Source organism: Hemicordylus capensis, chromosome 3, assembly GCF_027244095.1.
Source record: "Hemicordylus capensis ecotype Gifberg chromosome 3, rHemCap1.1.pri, whole genome shotgun sequence".
Taxonomy (NCBI): Eukaryota; Metazoa; Chordata; class Lepidosauria; order Squamata; family Cordylidae; genus Hemicordylus; species Hemicordylus capensis.
This window is the reverse complement of record NC_069659.1, coordinates 120797798-120820203: the sequence shown is the minus strand read 5'-3', so window position 1 is coordinate 120820203 and position 22406 is coordinate 120797798. Positions and strand designations below refer to the sequence as shown.

At 41.2% G+C, this 22406-nt stretch overlaps 1 protein-coding gene across 2 annotated transcripts in view; it reads right to left on the bottom strand.

Annotated features, from left to right (window-relative positions):
- GPR143 (G protein-coupled receptor 143) overlaps positions 1-22406 on the bottom strand; it is a 46333-nt gene that overhangs the window by 12673 nt on the left and 11254 nt on the right. Inside the window, exons 3-7 of one of the 2 annotated variants that reach the window (XM_053311766.1) lie at positions 7395-7489; positions 6351-6443; positions 4537-4646; positions 2771-2879; positions 2094-2211 (exon numbers count right to left, since the gene is read on the bottom strand). In XM_053311766.1, the coding sequence (XP_053167741.1) occupies positions 2094-2211; positions 2771-2879; positions 4537-4646; positions 6351-6443; positions 7395-7489 (525 nt within the window). The remainder of the gene's footprint in view (positions 1-2093; positions 2212-2770; positions 2880-4536; positions 4647-6350; positions 6444-7394; positions 7490-22406) is intronic. The other variant, XM_053311767.1, reaches the window with a different exon arrangement.

The window sequence follows — 22406 nt, the reverse complement described above, 5'->3', positions numbered from 1 at the left end:
GCAGCCAGTGATTTGTTTGCGCTAACAGTTTCTAGTATTGTATAAATTTGTGAGGTTCTTCAGCATGAGAAACTAGTTGCTAGCCAGCCTGGTAACAGAACTAAAGACTTAAAACAACTCAGAGAGGTCAGGAGATTTCCAGGAAGCATACCGCTGTATTGTGGAGGAAGAAAAGGGCACAAATAAAACTATGAACCAGGGACAAAAAAGGCAAGACGGTGGGTGCATGCGGAGCAGAGATAATCCACAACAGAAGGAAACGAGTGGCATAAAAGGGCCCTAAGAGCAGATAACATATGAAGCAAAATAAGTAATGGAAGCTCTGCTGTGCTGTAGGAGAGAAGAAAAGACAGATACTGGAAGAAGGAATAGGAAGCAAATGATATATTAAAGCAATGGTAGACAAGATAAGGATGACAGTTGCTAAAATACTACTTAAACTATCTGACAGGGGGGTTGTTGTAGAAGGCCTGCTAGATATTATAAATGCTTCTCTGAGGGAGGGCAGGATAGCTTCTGTCTTAAGGAGGCAATCATTAGACCTCTTCTGAAGAAGCCTTGGATCCCTCAGTTAAGCAACTATGGGCCTGTCTCCAACCTTCTGTGGTTGGGCAAGATAGTGGCCTCCCAGCTCCAGACAATCTTGGAGGAAACATTATCTAGACCCATTTCAAAATGGTTTTCGGGCAGGCTATAGGAGGGAGACTGCCTTGGTCAGCCTGATGGATGATCTCCAATGGGGAACTGACAGAGGGAGTGTGACACTTTGGGGACTTTAGATCCATCTGGAGTTAGTTGGGAGTAGGAAGCACTGCTCTGTAGTGATTCCACTCCTACCTCTTGGGAAAATTCCAGATGGTGTTGCTTAGAAACTGTTGTTCTTCAAAACGTGAATTTTTAAATGGCGTCCCTCAGGATTCCATACTGTCTCCAATGCTCTTTAATGTCTACATGAAACTGCTGGAAGAGAACATCAGGAGACTTGGCACAGGGTGTCAGCATGCTGATGAGATCCAAATCTATTTCTCCATGACAACATCATCAGGAGAACCTCCCTAAATGTCTGGAGGCAGTGATAGGCTGGATAAGGAATAACAAACTGAGACTAAATCCAAGTAAGATGGAGGTGCTCATTGGAGGGTTTCAGAACTCGGGAGACCATTTTTATCTGCCGGTTCTGGATGAGGTCACACTTCCCCAGAAAGAACAGGAACACATTTTGGAGTACTTTTGGCTCCAAACTTCTTCCTGGTGTTTCAGCTTGAGGAAGTGGTCAGCGGTGCTTTCTATAAGCTTCAGCTGATACACCAGCTGTGTTTGTTTCTTAAGATAAACAATTTCAGAATAGTGGTACATATGCTGGTAACCTCCAGACTTGACTACTGCAATGTGCTCTATGTGGGCCTGCCTTTGTACATAGTCTGGAAACTGCAGCTAATAACAGAATGCGGCAGCCTGGTTGGTCTATGGGTCACTTCGGAGAGACCATATTACTCCTATATTAAAAGAATCACACTGGCTACCAATAAGTTTCCAGGCAAAATACAAGGTGCTGGTTATAATCTATAAAGCTCTAAACAGCTTAGGCCCTGGGTATTTAAGAGAAGGTTGTCTTCACGATGAGCCCCACTGCCCATTGAGATCATCTGGAGAGAATTGTCTGTAGTTGCCACCAGCTCGTCTGGAGGATAGACAGGGATGGACCTTCTCTGATGTTGCCCCAAGTGCTCTCTGCTGAATGATCCTCTGGAATGTGCTCCCATCTGGAAGTGGCCAGTGCGTGTGCGACATCACACAAGCACAGAGGCCACTTCTGGTCCGATGCTGGCCGGAGCAGGAAGGAGGTACGCTGCCACTCCATGCCAGCGGTTTTCATGGTATCGCTGGTGGGGGAAACATGGCAAGGAGGGATGAGCACTCTCCCCACTCCTTAAAGGTAAACACACACACACTGCCAAACTGCCAGAAACCAATTTGTCCAAACCGTAAAAGGACTGCCAAACTAGTTCATGCACATCCCTAGTCGGAAAGCTTGATAAAGAGAGTGGACTGTGCAGTATTTTCAAACCCACAAAAATTCAGGGCATACTTACCATTATAATCCATGTGATCAGTGCAGAATTTCGGACACTTTTCAAATTGCTCCCATTGATATCTGGCTGCATTTCTAGATAGAACAGAAGGCTCTCATTGATAATGTTTGATGACCAGCTGTTATACAGATAAGAAAGAAAAGGTAGATTACTTTATATGCATTCTATGCTTTCAAAGCCCAGTCATACTCCTTTGCAGGAAGCTTGTTTGTCCCCTTTAATGTTATATTTTGTAGCTAGCAATCTAAAAGAATATTAGTCTTTACACATACAGAATATCCTTCACTTACAATCCCTTTTCACAGCCTGAGGCAAAGAAAACCAAAGAAAACCATCTAAAATGAAATGTTAATATTCCACTCTTCCATAGCATAGTCAGTTGTTGAATTTAACTATGTCCATTTGTATTTGTATTAGTATCATACAGTGCTGTGGTGTATGAAGAGGAACAATTCATTCCTATAGGCTACATATAGTGGGGGGAAAGGTTTAAGTAGCAATAACATCAAGAAAAAATGGGAACACACACACACACACACACACACAAGAATGGGTCATACTTTCATTGCAACATTTAGATGTTAGTAAAATTAGCTCTTTCATGAAGCAAAACAAACTTCTGGATTTTCCAGTGCAATCCTAAGGGTATTCTATTAAGGTAGAAAAATAGGTCTTACCAAATAATGAATACCAGCATAATTTTAAAAAACCGGACTTTTATCTCTGTCCCCAGGCGTCTTTCATTCTCTGTGTAGATTCCTTGCCGTCCCTTCAGCAGAGAGGCCACTGGAAAGTGGGGGGGGGGGAGAGAGAAATGTTATCAGGGGTGTATCTAGGGTAGGGCAGGCAGGGCACGTGCCCCGGGCGCCACTTAAAGGGGGGGTGCCATTTTTTAAAAAAAAAATTTTTAATGGCCACGGAAAACAAAATGGCCACTGTGCATGTTCAAATGGCCTCTGTGAGGCCCTAGGCCATGCCAGGCCTCGCAGAGGCCATTTGAGCATGCATGGCAGCCATTTTGCTTTCAGTGGCCACTTAAAAATATATTTTTTAAAAAAAATGGCCACCACACATGCTCAAATGGTCCCTGCAAAGCCCTAGAGGCCAGCGAGGGGAGGGGGAACCTTTGCAGACCCACCCCACAGCCTTTAGGAAGCCCCGAAGGGGCTACAGGTATTTTTTAAAATTTAATATAATATTAGTCACTGTACATATATTCAGTTTGGCACTATGTACAGAGAATCAGGGCTTGTGAATACTGAGCTGAAGCTTATGAGCTAGGATTGTATTCATTTGCTCTTACTTTGCTTCTTGTGATAAGTGAGTTAAATGTAATGTCTTAATAATATGGTTATTAATGGTGAGTTTGTCTTTGAATCAGTGTGAAATCCTTAGGATTAAGACCCACTAGGAGTTTCATTCTCTCTTTCTCTCATTTTAACTGTCTTTCTGAAATACTAGAATATATTCCAAGCAGTGACACAGTTTACTCTGCATTTCCTTTAATTATTTTCAGAGTATCTGGGAAAAGTCAAATTCTCCATTTGTTTTTAAAACTTATGTAATAGTGATGCTACAATGCATAGTAGAGAATTAGTCATTAGTTTTCCAAGTACACCTCCACATAGTATTTGGGTATTTCATGAGCCCCAGCATACTGAAATTTGTAGTTTCCCACCACCTTTTGGTCTGGCTACATCCACAGCTAAATTATTTTTGAAATATTAAAAGATTAATGAGCTTGACTTGTATTTTTGAGCTGATATTATAGTAAAGTTATCTGAAAGATGGGTGCCGGATGTTTGGACAGGGGGCGCAATTTCAGTGTTTGCCCTAGGTGCTATTTTCCCTAGATATGCCTCTGAACGTTATGTTTGGCTATGGGATTAGTATAAAGATTGTAAGTATAGCAATGGAGACAAATTGAACACTCCACTGAGATATTCTGCTGAAATGCTCATCTTCTATTCATGTCAATAGAGCTTCTACAAGAAAGAGCTACACACTTCCTTTTGCTCCATTTCCACCCCCTGCCCTTCAGGGAGAGTAGGGTCAGGGGCAGTGGCAGGAAGAAGAACAGTGGTGGGGGCGGGAGTTGTGACATAGGCCATTACTGAGTAGGAACAGCTGAGTCCCCAATTGCTAATTAGGTGATCAGGGCGGCAGGGGTTGCAAAGCAGCAGGAGAGACTAATCTGCTAATCTGTCAATCTGCTGCCTGTGGTGACCATCTAACCACATCTTATAGCAGTCCAGTCATGGTTCACATAACTGGAATTCTAGTTTCTAGTTTGTTTGTGTCTGTCTGTCTGTCTGTCTTCCATCCCACCAGTTTCTCTCTCTCTCTTGTACATTTGTGGCTAAAGTACTTGTGATCCATTAGAATATAAATTAAAACCAAACACACACACACACACACACTCAGTTGTGTCTTGGAATCTTACCAGCTGTCACTGTTCTACTGAAAAGGACTGGGTTGGCCACTAAAACCAGCACCAGGGGAACGTAGGTAGTGACATAATGAGGAATAGCATGCTCCAGACCACTTTCACAGCTGAAAAAAGAGACGAACAATTAACAGGATTCATTCTCTTCAGACACAGACCTGTTTATACATGTACCAGTCCACAATGAAGAACAAAGGATTCCTGCAGAATTTACAGCTTGGCTGAGATTGTGACTGCTTGCATGACCATGATCATGTGGAATTCACCCAGTGTATGAACCAGACTATAGAGTTCAGACCTTACTGTTGGCATAAAGACTGCATAGTATTAGATGTAACAAACACTAAACCAGTGTGCCATGTTCCCAACCTTGGGTTCCCAGGTGTTGTTGAACTACACTGTGGCTGGGACTGATGGGAACTGTAATCCAATGAACTTGGGGACCCCTGCACTAAATAATACCAATCCAATAAAAAGCCAAAGCTGGCATCCAACAATCCATTGCACTCGTGGAAACACCATCCATTCACAGAACGACTTCTTCCACAATAGCAACTCTTCTTCTGTGCATGGAAAGAGCTTCCACAAGTAAAGTAGTAAGATTAACTCCAACCCATTTTATCTATGAACAAAATTATAAATATGTATCATTTTCTATTCACATTGTTTGTGTTTTGGAAAGTTAAGAATTTACAGATTTGTGGATGCGGCTGAAAACTACCAACACACACAACATAATGAATGATAAGAGCTTCAGAAATATAAATGTTTATACTGTATTAGATGCCCCCCCCCCAGTTAAACTAGATGTTTACTTAGCAAATGTGTGTTCCCAACTCCACGTTTGACAAGTTCATGAAGAATTTGAGAGCAGGAGGAACACTTACAGAGAAAGATTAGTGGATGGAGGGAATGTTTGCCTGTCCCATGCCCACCAATCATCTCAAAGCTGTTTTTCCTTACCAACTAACTTCAGTTCTATTTCTGGAACCTGTCTGAGTGGGATGGCGGCGGGGGGGAGAATAAAAATTGCCTGGGAGTGCATTTACAATGGATAACTTATAGGGTTAAGCACCCTATATATACAGACATTCTCCCCTAAAAATGGATCTTCACAGTTCCTCAATTAGCATGAAACTCTAACAGGGGTTAGTATCCCAGAGGTTTATCTTATTGTTTCTAGTTTGGCCCTAGCCTGCTCACGTGGATATTTTTAAAAGTCATGGGTTGTTTTTTAAATTATATTATTTGCTACATTTATATCCAACCCTTCTTGCTTAGAATTCTGAATGGCATACTTAGCTGCCAGATGATCTACCATCCAGACACTGGCTAGAGCCAGACCTGTTTAACTCCACTTGCCACAACATAAGCCAGCAGACAATCCCATTTTACCAAAATGTGTCTCATCATTCCCAGATCCGTGCAGACCCAACACCAAGTGAGAACCAAGGTAAGAACATAAGAACAGCCCTGCTGGATCAGGCCCAAGGCCCATCTAGTCCAGCATCCTGTTTCGCACAGTGGCCCACCAGATGCCGCTGGAAGCCACAGGCAGGAGTTGAAGGCATGCCCTCTCTCCTGCTGTTACTCCCCTGCAACTGGTACTCAGAGGCATCCTGCCTTTGAGGCTAACAGATCACCTCTTAATTGAGGTAACAGATCACCTCTTAATTGGTAAGCCCTTAAATAATTCTGCCCAACCAACTGCCTGACCCTGAAAACCTCTGGCACCTGCCATGTTTAAAATTCATAAAAATATTAAGCAAGTCATAGAAATGAATTTAAAAGCTAGACAAACTTATACCTACCTAGAAACTGAAGGGTAGTATAGCATAGCAATTCCCTCCACACACAAAAGGATTGCCAGGCCCCAGGTCATCATGTGATACAACACAATTGTACTGTAATATTAGATAACATTAATATTATTTAAATGTTATCTCAAAATTACATATTATATTAACCTTCTATTTAACAATGATGTATAGTATCTCTTAAACTATTTATTTTTCATTTGAGAACAAAGTAGTAATATAAAAAATGTATCACAAAACAAGCACAGACACAGGTTTTGGGTGGTATAGAAATATTTTGAAATATATATATATATATATACACACACACACACACACGTATAGACATATATATACACAAATGAAATTCAGCACTATTAATAAAGAGCACACAAAATAGCCATATTTTCATATTCATATATAAATATCTTTAAATGCTCTGGACTAGTATAAGTGGCAAGGGTGGCTTTAGAGGGGCAAGTGCCCCTTAACAAGTAACTTGTCCCTTCACCTGCCTCCACAATTCTGTTTTGGAAATCTAATATGTGGGACACAGCTTGCACACCCAGAAATGCACTTTCCCCCTTCCGTAACCCCCCCCCTTATTTTTCTCCCCTGGTGCTCCTACAGGTAGGTGGACTTAGAATTCATTAGAATGAATTTTAGATTCAGAATTAATTATAAATTCATTAGAATGAATAAAATTGAGAAAAGACATTCATCTTTGCTGATGTTAACATCATCACAAAATTAATTCCTTCTGCAAATTTGAGTGCATCTGATCTTAAAAGATTTTACCATTGCAAGAACATTAGATCTTTGTAAGAAACTTCAATTTAATCTTACAGCTTTTTTCTTCCAAAGCTTTCCTTGTTTATATAGAAAAACTTCAAGGAAAAAACACTTTGCAATAAAACTGAGAAAAACAAAAGCCAATGAAAGATAATATGAAAATAGCAAGTCAGATTTACATGTCCATACGTGTATGAACAAAGGTTATGGTGTCTAACATTTGAAAACACTTCTTTAAAAAAATGTGATTTTATTTCCTTTCTGTACCTTAGTCCTGCTGATCTTCTAACCACTAAGTAGGAATCTACAGCATAGCAAAACAGCCACCAAAAGCCAGCACTATACAAGAGTTGAATCCACATCTGTAAAGAGGGGGGGAAATCCTTTATGTCAGAGCAGCTGAGAGTAGAAAGACAATTAAAATATTTTAACCCAAAATATCTAACCCAGATGTCTGTAATGTACAACTTAACATATTTCATTTGAGTCATGACTTCCCCAATGTCCCCCCCCCTATATATTAGCCATAATCGGCCAAGTTCCAGGAGCATAATGTAATCTATTTATTGTTAGTTCTGAAAATGTCACACACAGCCAAGGGTATAGGTAGCTCACTGGTGCCTGTGGACAGGCTCCTACTGGCAGACCCCCTTCTATTGGTCTGTGCGCATTCACAAGTGCGCACCAGCTATACACCCTGCCAGAGGTGGCTCCTCATTTGTGGCAGAGGGGAGTTGCCCTCCTTTTTGCCAGCTCCATATTCTTTTCCCCATTCTTTCACCAAACATACCATCTCTTCCTCTCTGTCTTTCTCTCTTTGTTTCTGTTTCTCTTGCTTGAATGTTGCTCTTGAATTTCCACTGTTTGACAGTAGATGGTGCTGGCTCTTGGTCCTTTGCCCCCTAAATTCCTTTATTTATTTTATTTATCAAATTTATTTATTTATCAAATTTGTACACCACCCCAAACTTTCATCTCTGGGTAGAAACCATTTCCCTCTCAGCATGTTCAGTGGGATCCCTTGCCCACATATGAAGTAATTACCATACTTAGTCACTTTCCAAATTGCATATTTAGTGCCTCAGCACCAACCAGAATGTGCCTTTCTTTTCCTCCCCCTAGCAAAGGATTTTTCCTTCCCACCCCCACCCCCAACCAATCAGAAGTCAGAATAGCTTACAGGCACCTATTTTGACCAATAGCAAGTAAACAAGGCCAGCCCAGTTATTTGATTTCCCAAGACCTTTCTAGGTAAGCTGATCAGACACTTTGGAGATCTTTGTGTAAGATGGGAGTAGTCAGTCTGTAAGCAAATAGAGTTCTGAACAGGTAGGGGGCCCTTATTACCTTTCTACAGCCGCCTCTTCTCCACAGAGAAGCCAGCTCTTTTCTTCTCACTCAGCACCCCAACCCAACCCTCAGAGGGTATTGGATTTATCCAGCATTTGCTGAGAGCGCCTTTCCTTTCCTTTCTAAAATTCTACTAGCAAATCTTGGCAACATTAAGAGATCTAGAGAAGGGGGCAGGGTATGGTGGACTGCTACTTCCTTGGTTGAAGGTCAGGAAACAGGATAGGTATAAATGGAGAGTTTTAACAATGGAGGGAAGTAAGAAGTGGGGTCCCCCAGGGATCGTATGTTTCTTTTTAGATTGTGAGCCCTTCGGGGACAGGGTTCCATCTTATTTGTTTATTTCTTTGTGTAAACCACCCTGAGCCATTTCTGAAAGGGCGGTATAGAAATCGAATGAATGAATGAATCTGTACTGGGACCGGTGCTTTATAAACTTATTCATAAATGATCTAGAAGTAGGGTAAGCATCAAGGTGGCCAGATTTGCAGATGATACCAAACTCTTTCGGGTAGTGAAATCCAAAACGGATTGTGAGGAGCTCCAAAAGGATCTCTCCAAATTGGGTGAGTGGGCAACAAAATGGCAAATGTGGTTCAGTGTTGGCAAGTGTAAAGTGATGCACATTGGGAAGAAAAAACCCATCTTCGAGTATACGCTGGTGGGATCTGTGCTGTCGATGATTGACCAGGAGAGGAATCTTGGGGTTGTGGTGTTCAGCTCATTGAAAGCGAGTGTCCTCTGTGTGAGGCAGCTGTGAAAAAGGCCAATTCCATGCTAGAGATCATTAGGAAGGGGATTGACAATATAAATGCTAATATTATAATGCCCTTATTCAAAACAGGGCCGCACCTGGCGTACTGCGTACAATTCTGGTCACCACATCTAAAAAAGGACATTGTAGAACTGGAAAAGGTGCAGAAGAGGGCAACCAAGATAATCAGGGGCATAGAGCACCTTCCTTATAAGCCAAGGCTACGACATCTATGGCTATTTAGTTTAGAAAAAAGATAACTGCAGGGAGACATGATAGAGGTCTATAAAATAATGCATGTGTGGAGAAAGTAGATAGAGAGAAATTTTTCTCCCTCTCACATAGCACTAGAACCAGGGGTCATCCCCATGAAATTGATTGCCAGGATATTTATTTATGGCTTCCAAATTTATACCCTGCCCAAACTTACATTTCTGGGCAGCTAACAACAATTAAAACACATATAAAAGTTAAAACAGTTCAACATATAACACCACATTTTAAAGTTAAAACAATACAATAATTTAAAATCCGTAAAATTAAACAAACAGTATTTATTCTTTTAAAACCTGAGAAAACTTGGGTTAAAAAAATGGGTTTTCATATTTTAAAAAAAAAATGCCAGAGATGGGGAGGATCATAACTCAGCAGGGAGCGCATTCCACAATCTCGGGGCAGCAATCGAGAAGGTCTGTCTCCATGTGACCACCAGACGAGTCTCTGTGTGACTACCAAACGAGTTGGTGGAAAAATTTAGGACCAACAAATGGAGGTACTTTTTCACACAATGCATAATCAACTTGTGGAATTCTCTGACACAAGATGTGGTGACAGCCAACAAGCTGGATGACTTTAAGATAACTTCATGGGGTTGGATAACTTCATGGAGGAGAGGTCTATTAATGGCTACTAGTCGGAAGGCTTTAGGCCAGCTCCATCCTCAAAGGCAGGATGCCTCTGTGTACCAGTCGCAGGGGAGTAACAGCAGGAGAGAGGGCATGCCCTTAACTCCTGCCTGTAAGTTTCCAGTGGCATCTGGTGGGCCACTGTGTTAAACAGGATGCTGGACTAGATGGGCCTGTGGCCTGATCCAGCAGGGCTGTTGTTATGTTCTCTGGATAGGTATTTTACTAACAAGCAAACAAACAGCCTCCCCACCCCCCGCTTCTTCTAGGACTTTAAGCAAAGCCTGTTAACTCCCTTCTCTTTCCTCTTTTGGGGGTGAAAGAGAGGCAGTGAGTTATGGCTTCCAAATAAAACAAGGCATTTAAACTGAAATTACTAATTGGACAACTTCAAACATAACCTGTCTGAAATGTGTGTCTTTAATGCAGAAATGTTTGTTTTTTAAGAATTCTGAGATTATTGCCTTCTGTTTATTGGCAATCTAACAGGCATAGCTTGGAAACCAGACCAGTCCAAAACAGTCAAGTAGCTCCACCACTCTATATTCTTTATTTAGCAGGGGGAGAGTAACCGGCCCTATCCACCCCCATCACAGTATCTCCAGTGACTGTTGCTGGTGTCTATCTTATGTTTCTTTTAGATTGTGAGCCCTTTCGGGACAGGGATCCTTCTTATTTATTTATTATTTCTCTGTGTAAACCGTCCTGTGCCATTTTTGGAAGGGTGGTATAGAAATTGAATTATTAATAATAAATATAAATAATAATAATAATATTCCTCATGCCAGGTTTTGTGTGTTGTGTGTGTGTGTGTGGTAATAGTACTGAAAGAAGAGGTGCTCAGTATAAGTGCCGATTTATATGGCTTAATTTTTAAATCTGATAAAGGATCCCCTTATTGCCTAGAACTCTAGTCAATTCTATACAGTTTATTCCAAGTAAACCCTTAATGAACTCATTGGGGATTACTCCAAACTAACTGCTGTGTGCATAGAATTGCAGCCTGAGGACATGACTCAGAAATGTTTATATTGTGAAAAATGGAGAAATAAGGCTTGCTGTAATTTTTTTTAAGGATGTATGTATGTGCTGTAAAAAAATTAGGATATATATGTATGTATTCTCACAAATACATACAAATTTACGTATTTGTGAGAAGAAAGGAAACTAGTGGGCTCATTGTGGCCAAATACATTGTGGTATTATTTTCAAGTGGTGTGAAACGTGTGTGTATGCAGGTGCTAACTGCAAATAGGCGCCTAAGACTGCAACCCCCTCCCCAACTTCAGCTGATGATCTTAGTCTAGTCCTGCTGGGGTGCTGCACGGGGTGAGAAGGAGAAGGCTGACACTGCACAGAAGGGGAGAAATAGAGGCAATGCTGATAGAAGAAGGGATGCAGCTACTGAGGTGAAGAGGAGGAATGGGGAATCTTTAGGGGGAGGGGACATTGCAATTTCCCACACTGACAGCTACAATTCACCAGTCTAAGGGCATGATTCCTTTACTCCCAGCCAACCAAGGGGTAGTTTTAGCACTAAATGGTTTTAATTGTTTAATTGATTTTGTTTTGATTTTAATTGTTTGTTTTTATTTTGATGTAAAGTGCCCTGAGCAATTTTTGGAAGGATGGTATATAAATCAAATAAATAAAATAAAATAAAGTAAGTAAGTAAATAAAAAATATACAGCCAGCTGCCAAGTGCTAGTTTGAATGATGAAGATTTTGGTGAGACAAGTAAACAATTTCGGAGAAAACCATGGGCTAGTGATTCTTCTTACTCATCTAGGCAGATCTGGATGACCATGAGAAGTAGGATCATCCCAGCAGTAACCCTCTAGTTCTAGTGCCAAAGGACCTCCTTGCTAGTGTTCAGAAAGCAAGTATAAGGCCCACTTTTGCAAGGAAGCTTCATTTATATATGCTGTTGACTAGGATTTTGCTGTTGCTTAGCTGTTTTAAATGATAATCAGTAGTCTCTCATTTTTTACATCTGCGTGCAGAATGAGTTTTGTTCTGAGTAGCAGTATCAAGGCAGTATGTGCGCATGTATATTCAGAGTGGGACCTTCCAGATTCAATCTGAGTGGGATCTATAATTAATTGAGCAGACATCAAAAAACTTGTGTGTGCACATACATGCACGTGCTTTAGAGGGAACTGGTACTGATTTATTTTTCAGATTGTTTGTAAAACTCATCTTGAATGGTGGAAGAACTGCTGTAGAAATTTATTCAGTAAAACAACCAAGTAGCTGTGATAGTGGCAGATGGGAAAAAATGCAGCTGTAACTACAGAAGAGTCTGCTGTCAGTCTGATTCACACTAGTGGCATCCTACATTGTAGTGCCAGGGCTGCTCACATCTATCAATCATATTTATATGCCGCCTGATATGTATATTTCTAGCCAGTATACACATGATGGTGTGAATCTGACAGTGTAATCTAATTAATGGAAGCAGCCTTTAGCTTATAGACAAAGTGATCCAAATCCAAATATGCATGCGTACATCACTTGCATACATCATCTGGCTCCAGGTGTCAGGCTCATCCTACCTGGATAAACCAGAGAGCTTCACTCCCCTGCTGCCATACAAAGGCTATGGGTGCAGAGGAGATCTCAGGAGGATCAGCAGTAGGCCCTTGGGAGCTGCCCACAATGCCGACTTTTGAGACCAGCCCTGACCAGCAGCAAGTACTCCAAGTGTAGCTTTGTTGATCAGCTGCAGTTGTGCTGATCAACTGTTTGATGGGAAGGGAAGCCTAAGCACAGTTACTGTTCCTAAAGACCTCATCACCAGTTTTCCTACAAAACCTGGATTGGGGAAAGAACTGTGTGTGCTACACCTATTAGCATACATGGTACTCATCCAGGTGGCTTGAGGCATCTAAGCAGAAGAAAAATTACATCTCTAAGAAAATGCTCATTTCTTAATTTTTAAAGCAGACAGACAAAAGGATTATCTACGTGGTAAACTCTGTGTACTTTCCTCATGAAAGGCTGATGGGACAGTGGAATGCCCAGGTTTCCATCAAACCAAATTCCATGGCATTTATCTGTGGATAATTCACATTTCCCCCAACAACTCAACCTTGGATAACTGATCTTTCATGTCTGTGTTTACAAGTTCCAACATTTTTCCCCACAGGAGCTGGATTTTAGTTGCATACTTTTCCCTTTAAAACTAGCCTGCAACCTTTTTTTCCACTGAACTTTGTCTTCAGCTCCTGGAGTTCTCTTAGCTCTACTTTCCTTTGTATTACTTTGTCATCTCTTTATTCCTCATTATGCACCATGGCTACTGACCAATTTACCTGTAGGCAAGCCATAATTCCATGCTTACCCTAAAATCTGAAATTAACAGATCTTGTTGGCCCTATTTTGAAAGGAACCATTTCATTCTCAATCTTCAAAAGCATTAATTTAGTTACTGAATGCAAAGAAAGTCTGACTAATCAATTAAATAATTTTAATTGATCAATCACTGCCTTTTAACCAATTTATTAATGCTTTTCTATGTTTACAAATGTTAAAAGGAAACACATTTAATAATTCCCTTTTACATGTCTCATTACTATAACACACTGGAACCAAAAATAATTTTAAAAATTAAGATCAAATGTGTTAATTCACAGCCCCTGGTGGAACAGTGAGAACCAGTGGGACACTGTTATTCGTGGATTTCAAAAACCTACAGAACGGACAGGGAGGGGAGGATTGGGGGAGGAGTAGCACTGCATATTAAAGAAAGGATAGATTCCAACAAGCTAGAAAACCAGAGTCCTCCACAAAATCATTATAGGTGACAATATGAGGACTGAAAGGACATACTATGGACATACTATTGACCTCCAGATCAAAATGTTGAGAGTGACCTGAAGTTGGAGAAGCAAATGAGAGTGGCATCAAAGAGAGACAGGGCAGTAATAATGGGTGACATCAACTACCCACACATAGACTGGGTAAATTCACATGCAGGTGATGAAAGAGAGACCAGATTTCTAGGACATGCTAAACAACTGTGCCTTAGAACAGTTAGTTGTGGAACCAACCAGGGAGATGGCAACCTTGGACTTAACCCTGAGTGGTGCCTAAGACCTGGTGCGGAATGTTAGAGTTGCAGAACCATTGGGGAGCAGTGACCATAGTGTGATCCAATTCAGCATACATATGAGTAGAGAATTGTCAGATGTGTTGGACTTCAGAAGAAGAAACATCTCAAAAGTGAGGGAACTGGTAAAAAGGAAGATGAAAGAGAAAGTCAGGAGGGTCACATCACTCCAGAAATCATGGAACTTATTTAAAACCACAATACTAGAAGCTCAGAGTTAGAATGTATACCAAGAAAGAGGAAATGTACCACCAAGTTCAGGACAATGCCAGCAAAGCTATAAAAGGGAAGAAGACTACCTTCACAAAATGGGAGTCCTGCCCAAATGAAGAGAACAGGAAAAATATAAACTCGGGCAAAAGAAATGCAAGGAGACAATAAGGGATGCAAAAAGAGAGTTTAAGGAGCATATTGCTAGAAGTGTCAAGGGGAATAACAAAAACTTATTTAAATATATCAGAAGTAGGAAACCTGCAAGGAAGTGATTGGTCTCTTAGATGATGAGGGCATGAAAGGGATTATTAAGGAGAATAAGGAGACTGCAGAGAAGCTGAATGAGTTCTTTGCATCTGTCTTCCTGGTGGAGGATACTGACCATATACTGTCTCCCAAATTGAGTTTCTCGGGTTTAGAGGCTGAAGTATTGGACCAATTTGAGGTGAGAAGGGAAGATGTTCTAAACTGTCTTGAAAAACTAAAAATTAACAAATTGCCAGGACCAGATGGTATCCACCCAAGAGTTCTGAAGGAATTCAAATGTGAAATGGCTGATCTTCTAGCAAAAAAGATGTAACTTGTCCCTACAATCACGCTGTGTGTGTACCAGAGGACTGAAAAGCAACCAATGTGACTCCGATTTTGAAAAAGGGATCCGGGAAATTACAGGTCAGCTTAACTTCTGTGCCAGGTAAATTGATGGAAAGCATAAGGACAAAATTGTTAAACATATAGAAAAGGTCTTGCTGAAGGAGAACCAGCATGACTTCTGAAAGTGCAAATCTTGCCTTATTAAACTTTTGGAATTCTTTGAGGGTGTCAACAGACATGTGGATAAAGGTGATGCAGTTGACATAGTATACCTGGACTTCTAAAAAGCTTTTGATAAAGTTCCCCACCAAAGGCTCTTGAGTAAACTTAGCAGTCAGGGAATAAGGGACAGGTTCATGTGTGGATCGGTAACTAGTTGAAGGACAGGAAACGAGGGTAGGAATAAGTGGGCAGTTTTCACAATGGAGGAAGTAGGAAGTGCCCCCCCCCCCCGGATCAGTACTGGGACCAGTGCTCTTTAACTAGTACATAAATGATCTAGAAGTTGGGGGTAAGCAATGAAGTAGCCAAATTTGATGACACTAAACTATTTAGGGTAGTGAAATCCACAAAAGATTGTGAGGAGCTGCAAAAAGATCTCTCAAAACTGGGGAGTGGGCAACAAAATGGCAAATGCAGTTCAATGCAAGCAAGTGTAAAGTGATGCATATTGGGGCAAAAAACCCCAACATCACATACATGCTGATGGGCTCTCAGCTGTCAGTGACTGACCAGGAGAGAGATCTTGCGGTTATGGTGGACAGCTCATTGAAATTGTCGACTCAATGTGAGGCAGCTGTGAAATCAGTCAATTCCATGCTAGAGATCATTAATAAAATAAAATAAAAATACATTATTTATAAAATAAATTATTTATAAAATAAACATGCTAATATTATAATGCCCTTGTACAAATTTATGGTGTGGCCACATCTGGAATACTTCATACAGTTTTGGTCACTGTATCTTAAGGAGGATATTGTAGAACTGGAAAAGGTGCAGAAGAGGGCAAACAAGATCATCAGGGGCCAGGAGCACCTTACTTATGAGGCAAGGCTGATAAGCATTTGGGGCTCTTTAGAAAAGTGGTGACTAAGGGGAGACATGATCAAGGTGTATAAAATTATGAATGGAGTGGAGAGAGTGGACAGATAATTTTTTCATCCTCTTTCACAACACTAGAACCAGGCATCATCCCATAAAACAGAAGGTTGGGAAATTTAGGACCTACAAGATGAAATATCTTTTCACACAGCACATAATTAATCTTTGGAATTCATTGCCATGGGATGTGGTGATGACCACCAGCTTAGATGGCTTTAAAAGGGGCTTAGACAAATTCATGGACGACAGGGATATGATTGGCTACTAGTCTTCTGGCTGTGGGCTACCTCCAGCCTCAGAGGCCTCTCAATATCAATTGTAGGTGAGCAACAGCAGGAAAGAGGGCATGCCCTCATCTCTTGTCTGTAGGATGAGGCCCACTGCATCTAGTGGGCCACTGTGTGAAACAGGATGCTGGACTACATGGGCCTTGGGCTTGATCCAGCAGGGCTGGTTCTTATGTCTCTGAGCAGTTTACATCAAACAAATTAAAACATTAAAACAATTTAAAACTACAATTCCAGTTCAATGTTTGGGTGAATAAATATGTCTTTTAACACTTTTTAAATGCAGTCAGAGATGGGGAGGCTCTTGTTTCAGCAGGGAGCACATTCCAAAACCTTGGAGCAGCAACAGAGAAGGCCCATCCCTGAGTAGGGATGTGCAAACAGGTTCGACGTCAAACATGTTCAACATCAAACGTGTTTGGTTCAACCGTTTGGGGTCAAACCGAACCATCCCCTGTTTGGTCTGACCCCAGACCAAACACCCTGACTGTTCGGGGGGTTCATGGTTTTTAATTTTTTTTTATTTTAAAAAAAACACACAAAAACTTACCCCCTTTGGGGGAGTTGTTGGAGGTGATGGGTGGGGGTCCACAGAGGTTCCCCCTCCCTCTGCTGGCCTCCCTTTATGCCGCTACCAGCCGTTCGGCCGGCTCTTTGGCCCATTCAGGCCTTCCCCCTCCAGTGCAGCGGCCATTTTGGAGGCTGCCACATCTGCTCAACTGGCCTATGTGAGGGGGTAAGTTAAAAAAAATTAAAAAATGTTCGCGAGCCCCCCTGGACCGAACTGAACTGGGGGAGGGTTCAAGGAGGTGCCGGACCAAACGCCTGGTCTGGGTCTGGTCCGGATTAGAACCAAACCAGACCAGTCAGTTCTGTGCACACCCCTATCCATGAGTACCCACCAGATGAACTGGTGGCAATTGCAGACATGGGTGATCTCAATGGGCTCATAGCGAAGAAAATGTCCTCTAAAATATCCTGGGCCTAAACTATTCAGGGATTTATAACCAGCACCTTGTATTTTGCCCGGAAACATATTGGCAGGAAGTGTAGTTCTCTTAATATTTATTTATTACCTTTGTAGACCGCCCCATCCAAAGGCTAGGTGATGCACAAGTTTAAAAAGACATAAAACACACACACAAATATAGGAGTAATATGGTCTATTCAAAATAACCCAGAAACCAACGTGGCTATCACATTTTTCACCAATTGCAGTATCTGGATTCAAAGGCAGCCCCACATAGAGCACACAGAAGTACTCAAGTCTGGAGGTTACCAGCATATGTATTACTGTTTATCTCAAGAAATGAACATAGCTGACATATCAGCTGAAGCTGATAGAAAAAACCTCTGGTCACTGCCTCAACCTGAGACACCAGGGAGAGGTTTGGATTCAGAAGCACTCCCAGACTGCATACCTGTTCCTTCTGGGGGAATGTAAACCCATCCAGAATGGGCAGATAAAAATTGTCTCCTGGATTCCAACCCCGCAAAATAAGCACCTCCGTCTTATTTGGATTCAGTCTGTTTGTTATTTCTCATCCAGCCCATCACTGCCTCCAGGCAACCATTTAGGAAATATATGTCTTTTCCAATATATATTGTCATCAGCATACTGCTAACACCATGCACCGAATCTCCTGACGATCTCTCCTGATGATCTCTACATAAACATCTCTCTTTATGTAGATGTTAAAGAGCATTGGAGACAGTATGTAGTCCTGGGGGATATCATATGAAAGTTCACTTTTTGAAAAACAGTCTCCAAGTGACACCATCTGGAATCTGCCTGAAAAGTAGGAGTGGAATCACTACTTCCTGCTCCCAACCCCCTCAGACACTACAGGATACTATCATCGATAGTATCGAAAGCCACCAAGAGAACCAAAGGGACCTACAGAGTCATGCTCCCTCTGTCAATTCCCAATTGGAGATCATCTATAAGGCCAACCAAGGCAGTGTCTATCCTATACCCTGCCCTAAAACCGTTTTATAATGGGTCTAGATCAGGCCTACTCAACTTAGCCATGCATCTGTTTTTGGACTACAGTTCTCATAATCCCCAGCCATAATTCCCATAATCCCAGCAAAAGATTATGGGAGTTGTAAGCCAAAAATCTGCAGGAACGCCGATTGAGCAGCCCTGGTCTAGTTGTCAGCAATCTGGCCACCGGTAAAGAAGTCTAGGATGATAGTTAACAAAAGACCAGTCTGGGTTGCAGAAGCGAAACACGGCTCGAAAAATGTCTCTCTTTCTAGCTCAGGCTGAAGGCTGTCAACACTAGGGATGACATATGTTGTCTTCCAGTGGCTAACTGCAAGCTGTAGACGTGCTTTATAGTCCAAGCTAATAACACTCAGCTGGCAAAGATTCAAGGCTTATCAGCTCTCTGCAAGAGGCACTTACTTCTTCTGATGGTTTCCAGCTGTGCCTGCCGCCTTGTGACCCGCCTCTGCTGTGGAGTCAGTGGGGGTTGCCTGCACAGCTCATCCTCCGGTTCATCAGTCGTTGTCTCTGCTGCCTCAGACTGCTGTGCCTGCTCTGACATCAGCCAGACCTGCCTCAGCTGTCTCTTGGGAACCAACAGCCGGGCTCTGCCCCTCAGGCACCCCTGCATCGGCTGAAGGGCTGTCAGCATCCCCTTCCTCCTCGCTATCTGAGAGCGAGGGCGTGACACTAAGAATCAGTTTCCTCCAAGACTATTCGGAGCTGGGAGGCCACCACCCTCTCAATTACCTTGCCCAGCCATGGAAGGTTGGAGACAGGCCTATAGTTGCTTAACTCTGAGGGATCTTCAGAAGAGGTCTAATGATTGCCAAGTAAGCATCTTGCCCTCCCTCAGAGAAGCATTTATAATATCTACCAGGCTTTCAACAACAATCCCTCTGCTACATAATATAAGCCATGTTGGACAAGGGTCAAGAGGACAGGTGGTAGACCACACCATTCCAGGCAGCTTGTCCACATCATTGGAAGTTACAAACTGAAACTGAACCAGTCTGACCGCATTACAGGACTTGCTTGACACCTCCATGTTGCACTCTTCGGTTATTGTGGAGTCTGAGTCTGAATATGAGAGGTTTTATCCACACAAAAATCATTAAAAATGTCAAAACTAGTAACTGATGGTTCCAAATTCTGATTCAAGGGAGGAGGGGCATATACTAGCCCTTTCACAAACCTAGAGAACTCTGCTGGACGTGAGCTTGTGGGTGCAATGCAGGCAGAAAATAATTGCTTCTTTGCTACACATATTGCTTGATCATAGGCCTTTTAAAACGCTCTATGTTGTAATCTGTCAGATTTTTTCCACTTGTGCTCCAGTCATCTATCTTGCAGTTTCAGCTCTTGTAGTTCTTCTGATTACCACAGAGTCTATTTTAAAGCAGGTCGGAGAGGACGCTTAGGGGTGATTGTGTCTACTGCCCTGTTACATAGCAAGCTTCCTTATACCAAATCAGACCAATAGTCCACCTAGCTCAGAATAGTCTACAAAGACTGGCAGCAGCCTCTCCAAGGTTGCAAAAATTCACAATACAAAAGGGAGAACACGTGAAATCAAGAAATCTGAATCAGAATACTGTGTTAATGGAACACATAAATGCAGTGGAAAAATAAATACTAAATAAGTGGTATAATCAATCCATATATTCATATATTGCTGTTAAACATAATGTGCACAAAGGAGGAGCCAAGCTCCTATATGGACCCAGAGAGTATAGTTTCTAATGTTTCTTTAATGTATCCTTAATGTCTTTGATAATAAACCTCATGGGTCACTGAAGAAATGAAGAGTTATGGGTGCACACATTCCAGATCCAGGAAGCAGAGCAGCTGACTAAGATAGATGAATTCCAAGTTCGAAGCCTTGGGCAGCTGACTGAGATGGATATGTTCAGATTTCCAGAGTTCCAAAATGCATAAGAGTAGTCCTTGAAAACTGCCTAGGTACCAGTTTTTTTCACCATAGCTTCCTCACAAAAGACTATGAAAATAAAAGCACAACACTGTCTGCTACAATGTGGATAAATCTCATGCTGCAGTATCTTTAGAATGCACGATAACATGGTGCCTAATTAACAATAAATTTCATACTCCCATGGTATAAAGCTAGCTCTTACCTGAAGGTAATGCTTCAAAACTTTCCTCAAGGTTGAAACCTTATTTTTACTGAGTGCTACTGCATAAACTTCTTATATACAGCTACCCATAAGGGTTTAACCCGCTACCTCTTAATATACACCAGGTGGGAGTATAACATACTGAGTGGAGGAGCAATAAAGCTCTCAACACTGAATCCATGCAAGGAAATGTTTAAAGAGAAATTGTTGAATATTATATTCTCAAAAGTGTCATGGGCAATTCAGCCATAATTCTACCCAGGGGACATCATAAGTGATCACAACCATTATCAATTTCAGACAAACCAAAAGCCAAAATGGCAAAGATTTTTTGAAATTTTTTGAAAATTAAGAGCATCACATATACCACCATCCATTTCCAAAGTACAGTCATAACATTGAATACAGAATACAATAGCTGACATAGATACCTACAAAGTATCTTATAGAAAGCAAGACAAGTCCAGTTGAGTGTTTAAACCTCCCATTCCCATAGACTTAAACTTGTGTATAAATTCTGCTTCTTTTTGTAATTCTCCGTACAACATCCCTTTTAGATGGTTCAGATCTGTATTTAAATAGGATGCAGACTTTAGGGTCTTCTGGGAAATGGCCCTTATTCATGAAGTGAGAAGTCAAGGGAGCTTCTAGAATGCAGTTTTTCAGTCTAGATAAATGCTCCAGTATTCTGGTACACAAGGGTCTGGTACTCATGCCAATGTAAATGGCAGGACAAGGACATAGAATTAGGTATACAATTTTCCTAGTGCTACAATTGCCAAAACATCCCAATGAGATGATTCTGTCTATGGTAGGAATAAGCACCTGCTTGTCACCAATCATAAGGTTACATATCCTGCAATGACCACAGGGATAAGATCCATAAGGATCATCTCTGCAAAATTTTATCCTATCTACATCAGCTCTTATTAGAATATTACTTAGGTTTTTAGCATTATGAAAAACTATACAAGGTGGTGAATCACAACCTGGGATATCTGCAACCAAGTGCCAATGACGGTGTATAATGTTCTTAATTTGATATCCCAGAGTAGAGAACTCCAGGGACCAGGTAAGACGTCATCTTTCAGATTTTTCAAAGTGGGTAAATAGTTTGGATCTATTTGTTTAAACATTTTTTAAACATTTTAAACATTTGTTTAAAATGTTCTATGTGGATATCCTCTGTGTTCAAATTGAGTCATCATAATATTAGCTTCCTTTTCGAATTCCATAGGATCTGTAACAATACGTTTGATCCTAAGCAATTGGCTGTATGGGATGCTGTCCTTCATTTGTCTGGGATGCCAGGAGGAATAGTGAAGGTAACTTCTCCTGTCAGTTGGTTTTTTATATACACCCAGAGAAAGAACCCCTGCAGAATTAACTAGAACTTTTGTATCCAAAAAAGGTATTTCTTGTTGATGCCATTGTCCTGAAAATTGGATGTGAGGATGAACAGTGTTCATCCATTGCAGAAAATCTTGAACATTATCAGGATTAGTGTATATTTAAAAAATGTCATCAATAAATCTCCAAAACTTAAAAATAAATGGGAAAAGTGGATTAAATAAAGGATTTAAATAATATTTCACTTCCAAATAATTCATAAACAAAATAGCAATGTCAGGGGCTACTGGAGAGCCCATGGCCACCCCTTTAACCTGTAAATAAAATTGCTGCCAGAATCTAAAATAATTTTTTTCAAAAATTAAATCTACCAATTCTAAAAGAAAAAATGTGGGTGGGTGTTTAGTGGTACGAGATTCCAAAATATCCTCAATAACAGCCCTGGCTTCATCCAGAGTAATACACGTATAGAGTGATTTAACATCC